This window comes from Loxodonta africana, chromosome 20 (assembly GCF_030014295.1).
Source record: "Loxodonta africana isolate mLoxAfr1 chromosome 20, mLoxAfr1.hap2, whole genome shotgun sequence".
Taxonomy (NCBI): domain Eukaryota; kingdom Metazoa; phylum Chordata; class Mammalia; order Proboscidea; family Elephantidae; genus Loxodonta; species Loxodonta africana.
In genome coordinates, this window is record NC_087361.1 from 34477910 (window position 1) to 34486961 (window position 9052).

The window sequence follows — 9052 nt, forward strand, 5'->3', positions numbered from 1 at the left end:
TTAAATAGCTACACGTGGAAGAAGCTTTGGGTTTTACTTGTTTTAGGTGACATTTTTTTCCTACATTAGGCCCTAGGAAGAAAATATAAGTTTTCTCATTACCCTTCCAATCTTTGTAAAACCTGGTGGCATAGAAGTTGAGAGCTATGGCTGCTAACTAAAAAGTCAGCAGTTCAAATCCACCAGGCGCTCCTTGGAAACCCTGTGGGGCAGTTTTACTCTGTCCTATGGGGCTGCTATGAGTCAGAATCAAGTTGACGGCAGTGGGTTTGGTTTTGGTTTTTCCAATCTTTTTCTGGTTCTTTTTTTCAGAATTGAGCAGCTCTTTGTAGGAAACCCTGGTGGCGCAGTGGTTAAGTGCTATGACTGCTAACCAAAGGGTCAGCAGTTCAAATCTGCCAGGCGCTCCTCGGAAACTATGGGGCAGTTCTACTCTGTCCTATAGGGTCGCTATGAGCTGGAGTTGAGTCGACAGCACTGGGTTTGGTTTTGGCTTTTTGGTTTTGTAGGTTTAGTCTCAATGCACAGAAATAATTTTTAGCTATCACGGTTTTCTAGTATCCATTTATGGGGATTAAAACCTAGCCATGAGCCGTTAGGTCCTAAACTGAGGTAAAAAAAAAAAATCACAGTTGTTGCAACAGTGTGAGTTTCTGTTTATTGCTCTGCTTTCAATGTTTTTCTTTTAACATCCTGATAGGTAAGGATCCCCCTTTCCTTTTAAAGAAATTATTTATGCATTTAAGCAGTTTTTGTTGGTTTATCCATCCGTTCAGTTGTTTGTAAAAGAAAGGAGGGTTTGTTATCAGCTCAGTCCACTCTATTGCTGGAAGTGCCAGTCATTACTTACAATACCAGCTGGTATGAGGAAAAAAAAAATTGTTGTCCTCCAGTCAATTCCAACTCATAGCTACCCTATATATGTTTGTATTGAGAAGGGGGGGGGGGCGGGAGGGAAAAGACTGTGTAGGAGAGAAGCCTGTGCAGGAGAGAACTAATCTAATCTAGTGGGTAGGAGAGGCCCAAGGAGGTCAAGTGGCTGATGTGGTGCAGGGATATTGCAAATGATAATATCAGACGTTAGGGAATTAGTTGTGGTCCAGAAGATCAAAGGGCGTTTTAGAATGTAGTCGTTGCCCTAAGAATAATGCGATGATACTGGAGGATTTTAATTAAGAAAATAATGCAATCCTATTTTTATTTTTAAAGTATAACTCTGACTTACGTGTGGATTAAACAGTGACAAGAGTGGACGTATGAGGTGGCCTCTGCGTTTCTGCGGTCTGCAGGTAATGCTTCCCACGTCCTGCCGGAAGCCCCGGAAGTAGTCGTTTCCAGCCATTCATGATCCTAGTCTCTGGGTCCTCAGGTCTCTGATTTTGTACACTCTCAGGCCAAAACGGTGATGACTCTGCTGGGATGAAGCACGTGAGATTTTTGATGAAATTGAGGCACGAAACTGTAACCATTGAGTTGAAGAATGGAGTACGGGACTATGGAACCATCACAGGTGTGGATGTCAGCATGAAAACACGTCTTCCAAACCCTTCCCCCACTCCCCCCACCCAAAAAAAACAAAGCCGTTGCCATCCCGTAGTGACCCTATAGTATGGAGTAGAACTGCCGCAACGGTTTACAAGGCTGTTATTTTTCTGTGGGAGAAAGATGTGGCAGTCTGCTTCCGTAAATATTTATAGCCTTGGAAAACCTGTGTGGCAGTTCTACCCTGTCCTGTATGAGTCGGAATTAACTCCATGGCAATGGATTTTTGGTTTGGGTTTAATCTTTACAGAAGTAGACCACCACATCCTTCTCTCACTGAGCCCAACCGCAGAGCTCTTGGTTAGCAGCCCAGGGCTTAACCACTGTGCCAAGAGGGCTCCACATAACCAGACCAAAAAGCTAAACCCATTTCAGTCAAGGTGATTCCGATTCACAGTGACAAAGCAAAGAGTGTAACTGCCCCCTGAAGTTTCCAAGGCTGTAAATCTTTACAGAAGCTGACTGCTACACAGGGCAGATTAACTAAGCAAGGCATAAACAGACATAAGAGTGTTTATTTACTACTCTGTAATGCACAATTCCGCAAGGTTTTCACCACATCTTTGAAGAACAGGTGAAATTTTGTGCTGCAGATTGGTAAGTAAACACAAGTAAGCCTGAGTGTACCTTGCATTTGGATGATCTATCCCTGCTTCCACATCTTTGGAGTCTGGTGGCATCGTGGTTAAGAACTTGGCTGCTAACCAAAAAGGTCAGCAATTCGAATCCACCAGCCACTCCTTGGAAATTTTATGGGGGCAGTTCTACTCTGTTCTGTAGTGTTACTCTAAGCCTGAATCAACTCCACAGCAATGGATATGGTTTATTTATTTATTTTTTGGTTTGCCCCATCTTTCTCCTGCTGAGCAGCTGGTGGGTTCAGACTGCCCCATAGGATTTCCAACGCTAAAAAAAAAAAAAAAAAAATTTTTTTTTTTTTTTTTAAATAGTTACAGAAGCAGACTGCTACATCTTTCTCCCATGGAGCTGCTGGCAGGTTTGAACCACTGGCCTTTGGGTTAGAAGTTGGGCACTTTAGTGAAGCACTGTGCTACCAGGGCTCTCGGGTTCCATATACGCATCCTAAATCTGTGAAAATGACCCTGAGGAACAGGGAACCTGTACAGCTGGAAATGCTGAGTATTCGAGGAAATAACATTCAGTATTTTATTCTGCCAGACAGCTTGCCTCTGGATACACTACTTGTGGATGTTAAACCCAGGGTGAAATCTAAGACAAGGGAAGCCATTGCCGGAAGAGGCCAAGGCTGAGGTAGAGGAAGAGGGGGTCCTAGACAATACTGTCTTTCACGATTACTGTTTCAAAGCGGTAAGTGATTCAGGATATTTTTTGTACAGCTTTTGTTAATTTAGGCTAATTCTTAATAAACATGAATGTGGGAGAAAAAATTAAAAAGAGAGAATGGATGTGGGGAAACTAGTTAGAAGACCGCTAAACAGCTGACAATTGCCCAGACAGGAAATAATTCAGCCTTTAAGTACCGAAAGAAAAAAAGTACAGCTGTTATTTCTAATTTTTGGCCACGTTAATAGCCAATTCTAATGACTGTTACAGCAACTGAGTAGCAACCCTGATCTACCTTACTATAACAGCCCCAGCTGGTCGCCCTGACTCTCGCCTTCCCTTCTTTACAGCAGTCCGTGTTGCTGTAGCTGGAGTGGTTGCTTTAAACGGGTGGTTCATAGCACTCCCAGGTTTTAACCTTTCCATGGCTTCACACTGACCTCAAGAGAGAGTCCAGACTCCTGAAATGGGTGCCTGAGCCCTTTCATTTCTGACCTTTGTATTCCTCTTTAGATTAAACTCTTGTTTACTACCCTCAAACTCTGAGATCCAAGCAGAGGGAAGAATTTCAGTTCCACAAACATGCCACACCCCCTTTTTTTTTTCTTTTTTAATCTCTGAGACTTCATCCTTCTGCCTTGAACTCCTCTCCAGACATGCTTCTTCCCATTCCTAAACCTTATTCTACACAATGATGTATTTTACCTGGCTGATGCAGACCACAGGTTTTACATTGCTGTATTTCTCTAAAGGATCCCCTGGCAGTACAGTTAACAGCTTGGAGATTCGAGTCCACCCAAAGGCACCTCAGAAGAAGGGCTTGGCAGTCTAGTTCTAAAAAATCAGCCATTGAAAACACTATGAAATAAAGTTCTACCCTGACACATACGGGGGGATCACCGTAAGTTGAAACTGACGTGATGGCAACTTTTTTTTTTTTTTTTTAATTCCTGTGGAAATACCAGGTCAGGGGTTGGTGATCTCCTATCATTGAAGGTGTCATTATTTAATTTTATTTATTCAGTCTTGTACTTTGCCTTTAGATTCTCTTAATGGAAAGAAGAAGATTACTTTCTTGTTCTTGGTTGTGTTCCTAGGTGCTTGATAAATACTTGCTGAATTAATGAGATAAATGACTGAATGTTTGAATAAATGAAGAGATTTAGGTATTTTATGTACCCCCAACATATTCAATCAAAACTTTTTCCTTTGGGAACTGTATAACCACAACAACTTATTTATTTGCCATTTCTCATCTTATACAGAAGCCTCAAGATTGGTAGCTAAAGCAAGTGGGAGTTCTCACCGCTTTGTTTCCTGATGGAACTATGGAGAAAAAAATGGCATTTTAAATTAGGTTCACATATAATCCCAAACAGTATAAAAACAAACAAACAAAAAACCCTAAATGATTAAAAATGGGAGGAATTCCCTGGCCCCTGCTTTATATTCCTATTCTTTGGTTTCATGTCTTGGGATAGATATATTTGCGGTTTCTGCCTTACACAGCTTTGGCTCTGGATCAGTCTCCAGAAGCCTGCCAAATCTACCCACATACATTCGTCATTTCCTGGGACTTTTGGGTGAAATCTAGAAATTATGTAGTTCCAGCATCTAATCCTGCTTGCTGCCTAGTTATCCACCCTTGTCAGTATCTTGTTTCCTAAATCCTGCTCCATGGTTTACTTAGAATGGATTAGATTGCTTCTTGATATTGACAGTGCTCTGTGTTGGTTTCAGAAACACATCATGCCCTTTGGAATTTCTAAAAAGAAATCTAATAGCTTGTCAAGGGAGCCTGACCAGACCCTGGGGTCAGATTGCAATATCATTAGGACACAATAAGTAGATTAGCCTTAATTATCTGAATAGTTCAATGTTCCTTGTCCGTTATTTACATCTTATTGTCTCTGCTTATTTCAGCTTTCATTTCTTATGCTTATTGTATTAATCTACTACATTCTTAAAAAACTACAGATATGTAATAACTCTAGGTGTATGTTATTGATCTTTGCTCCCTTAATTTTTTCATATTTCTTGTTTCCATATGATGAAATTTCTCTCTCTCTTTTTTTTTCAATTCATTTATCTCTACACAGCTACTAATTTTGTAGTAAAGATTCCTAAAAAGGGTATCTCATTTTTACTTATATCTACGTAACACTTTATTTGGAGATCCTTAGTCATACAAAACATTCTACCAAAATTGTTTATTGGACACAAAGCTATTTGAAGGTTTAATTGTTATGGAAGCAGAGGGAAGATTTGAATGATATGAGTCAGTGCTCTTATTATACACAACATCATTCTGAATTAATTTCTTGATTTCATTTGACTTATACAATTTTTCTAAACATGAAATTTTGTAGGGTTCAAGAAAGATGTGAATAGATTTGGAATAATTCTTGACTGAAAAATACATCTCCTAAAAAAGAAAAAGAAAAAACCAAACCCATTGCCGTCTAGTTGATTCCGACTCATAGTGACCCTATAGGACAGAATAGAACTGCCCCGTAGAGTTTCCAAGGAGTGGCTGGTGGATTCGAGCTGCTGACTTTTTGGTTAGCAGCCAAACTCTTAACCTCTGTGCCACCAGGGCTCCAAACTCATTGCCATGGAGTCAATTCCGATTCATAGTGACGCTTCAGGACAGACTAGAACTGCCCCATGGGGTTTCCAAGGCCTTACAGAAGACTGCCACCCTTCTTCCACAGAGCTTGCAGGTGGGTTTGAACCGCCAACCTTTCGGTTTAAAGCCCACTACTCAACCACTGTGCCACCAGGGCTCCCTACACCTTCTAAGAGAGTACTAATTATCCATTCATTTGAATGTATTTTGATATAACTTCTTATAAGCTTAAAAGCATTCTTAATGGAAAAATCTATCATTTTTTATGTAAAAAAATTCTCAACATTGTGACATTATTAAAAGTATCATATACAAAATAAGAGCATGCCTGACACAAAGTAGGAGTTTTAAATATGTAGCTAATATTAATGCTTCAAAATTTCTTATATTGACAATTCATTCTAAAATCTTATTTTGTAGTTACATGAAAATTTGTTTTGTTTTGTTAAACCTGCATATAACCTTTCTATTTTAGAAAATAGAGAAGTTTTATTACCTCAGGTTTCCATTAATAACATTTTAATTGAAAAATTAAAACTATAAGTTATCTACTGAAGAAAACCTAAATCTGTTTAACAAAGAAAATGAGACTCACTCATTCTCCTGTTATCCAGAAATTTACTCTAACATGACTATATATTCCCTTCTATTACTTTTTATATTTAACATAATTAATATTTACTTAAAAAAATTACCAACTGTTTTTACACGTTTTTTGTAGATGAAGTTTAGAATCAGTGTTTCAATCTCCCACTGGGATTTTGATTGAGAAGTCATTTAAATTAAAAGTTAATTTGTGGGACAACTGATATCCTTACACTGTTGATCCTTCCCTTTCTAGAAATGGCATATCTTTCCATTTTTTTAAGATAATTTTTATATAGATCTTAAGCATATCTTTTGTAGATCAAAAATATATTCTAGTTTTATTGCTACTTAGTTTTATTCCCTCCATCCTCCCTCTGCCCTGTGATATTTCCTGAATTAATGAACTGTTACTGTTGTGTTATTGTTTTTATCTAGCCACCTACCTCTGCTCTAGAATTCATCTTGATTTTTTTTTTTCACTTGATCTATTGGAATTTTCTAGATGTAAGTCATATCACATGAAAATGATAGTTTTATCTAAGTTTTTGCAAACTTTATAACTCAACTGTTTTTATTACATTATTGAATTTAGTTGATGATGTTGAAAACAATATTCAAAAGTAAAAATGATAGCTGATATCCTTGTTTTATTCCAAATTCTATTAAAAAATGCTTACAATATTTTTTGTAGGCATGTTTATCATGTCAATAAAAAATTGTTTCATTTGTAGCTTACTAAAATATTTTATTTAGGAATGGGCCTTGAATAATTATTTTAAACTTTATTATATTGGAATATATTTGCTTCTGCCTTGCTCCTTTAATCTAGAGGGTTTCATAAATACGTATTTTTTAAATGCAGAGCCTCCTTCTCTTAAATTCCTGGATAAACCTATTTTACTAGTATTCTAATACATTATTGGATTTGGTTTGTGAATTAGTGAAAATATTTTAGACTGCAAATAGCTATAAATACCAAATCATATTGATTCAAACAGAACAGGAAGTGTATTAGCTCACAAAACAAGAAGTTCCATTACGACACGCTAACAACTGGATGAGTCAATAGGTCAGCAATATACCTAGTCCTCACTTGTGGACTATGTTGTTATCAGACATTTTGCATTTATGACAATAGTAGAAAATCTACTATCTGATTATTTTGTGTATTAACAGTATATATATGTCTGGCAGTAACTAATGCTGAGGTGCAAGGTGAGAGTAACACTGGCAATGATGGTTAAGGTTATGTGTCAACTTGGTTGGGCCGTGATTCTCAGTGGTTTGGCAGTTACGTAATGATGCAATTTGGCAGTTATGTAATGACATAATTTAGCAGTTATGTAATGATGTAGTCATCCTCTATTTTGTCATCTGATGTGATCACCTCCATTTTTGCATAACAACCGGGTCTTTGAAATCTAACCATGTTGATAAGTGAGGAGTGGATATATTACCAAGAACTCAGATTACTTTTATCTCCTGCTGTGGCATTCTCAGTGTTGTTGTAAATACCATCTATAGTCTAATTTTATTCTGTTCCACAAATAATATGTAACTTATTTAATCATTACCTTTTTATTTTATATTTATTCTATTTCAAATACTTAACACTTAGAAATAGCATGAAGAGAATTACGTTTGAACTGGTCTTGTCTATATTGTATATTTTTTCCTTAAGTATGGTGCAGCGGTTAAGAGCTTGGCTGCTAACCAAAAGTTCTGCAGCTCAAATCTACCAGCTGCTCCTTGGAAGCCCTGTGAGGCAGTTCTACTCTGTCCTTTAGGGTCACTATGAGTCAGAATTGACTTGATGGCAGTGGGTTTTTTTTTTTTTCTTTTTTTATACTCAGAGAAGTGAAAGTACCAGGTCTAAAGAGATGAGCAGTTTAAGGCTTTAACCTAGAAACAGTCTCATACGCTCTCAGCAGCTGTGTATGTGAGCTCCGGTCGCACTGTTGTTCTCTCTGCACCATCACCAACATTGAGCACAGTCATTAAAAAAGGAAGAAAAAAAAGCATAGGTATATGAATATGTGTATGTGCACACTTACTAGGCAGCCTCTCCCTGTGTAACATCATGCTCACTCTGTTTAATTTACCCCGTAGCACTTAGAGTGGTTCAGTAATTTCATCTGTTTTCATCATTTTGAGATAAGTCTTTGGTAGAGTTGAAGAAATTTTTCGGCGATTCACATTTGCTGCAATTCAGTTACACCAATTAGGTATGATAAGGACAAAAATACTAATGTAAAATATCCCCAGTCCTTCCAACCTTCTAAACAGCTGCTCAGAAATTTCATAGGACCCGCATAGGGAAATAAGGAGCAAAAGTGCCACAGGCCGGTGGGAGGAGAGGAGCCTTCAGTTAATGGGATCGGAGAAGAGTGAGTAGAAAAGTATCTAAAGGCTGTGGACGGCTGAGAAAAACCAGGGGAATAGAAGAAGTATTTCTAGGGATTATGATTCCTTCATGGTATTTGACAGGTATAAGTAAAGGTTGTGATGTATGTTGAAATTATTTCTGATTGTGTGAATTATGTTTTATGGTCCACAGCACTTCTGTGAGACAGAACCACATCAATTTTTTAAGGTTTATATATACATTTTGATTGTGCCCACATGGCCCTCATGGAATCCAAGATAAGAAGTCAGTTTCTGGCAGCTTTATAATATTTGTACTTTGCCACTCCGTTTCCTCTCATTTCTTATCAGTGCTAAGGAAGCTTCCTTCAAATTCTCCGTTTGGCTAGACAAAGAAGCATCTATTGAGCACCAAGCACATGCGCGCTATTTCTGCCACCCCTCAGCTGGATTTACTGTAGAGGACAGAACAGGCCCTTTATAGGAAACGGGCATTCCAGTCCTGTGTCACAGTAGCTATTTACACTGCTTTATGCTGTGTGCTATGGAGTTGTTTTGACCTAAGACTCCCGTCTTCTAGAGAAGTTTTTCCCCTTATATGTAATTAACCAATTTAGAGCAAAC

The 9052-nt window shown here is 38.1% G+C and overlaps 1 protein-coding gene across 1 annotated transcript; it reads left to right on the forward strand.

The window, feature by feature from the left end:
• The first annotated feature begins 955 nt into the window (after positions 1 to 955).
• LOC111750687 (small nuclear ribonucleoprotein Sm D1-like) lies at positions 956 to 2813 on the forward strand. Its single transcript, XM_023548191.1, has 2 exons — positions 956 to 1528; positions 2617 to 2813. Exons 1-2 carry the CDS (start codon positions 1420 to 1422, stop codon positions 2811 to 2813), a joined length of 306 nt encoding a protein of 101 aa, XP_023403959.1. The 5' UTR covers positions 956 to 1419.
• The last annotated feature ends 6239 nt before the right edge of the window (positions 2814 to 9052 follow it).

What these genes read in the sequence shown, in the direction of transcription:
- LOC111750687 (XM_023548191.1), top strand. Translation starts at nt 1,420, where the DNA reads ATGAAGCACGTGAGATTTTTGATGAAATTGAGGCACGAAACTGTAACC. An exon ending in AGGTGTGGATGTCAGCATGA is followed by an intron (nt 1,529 to 2,616) that starts AAACACGTCTTC and finishes CTCGGGTTCCAT; the next exon opens with ATACGCATCCTAAATCTGTG.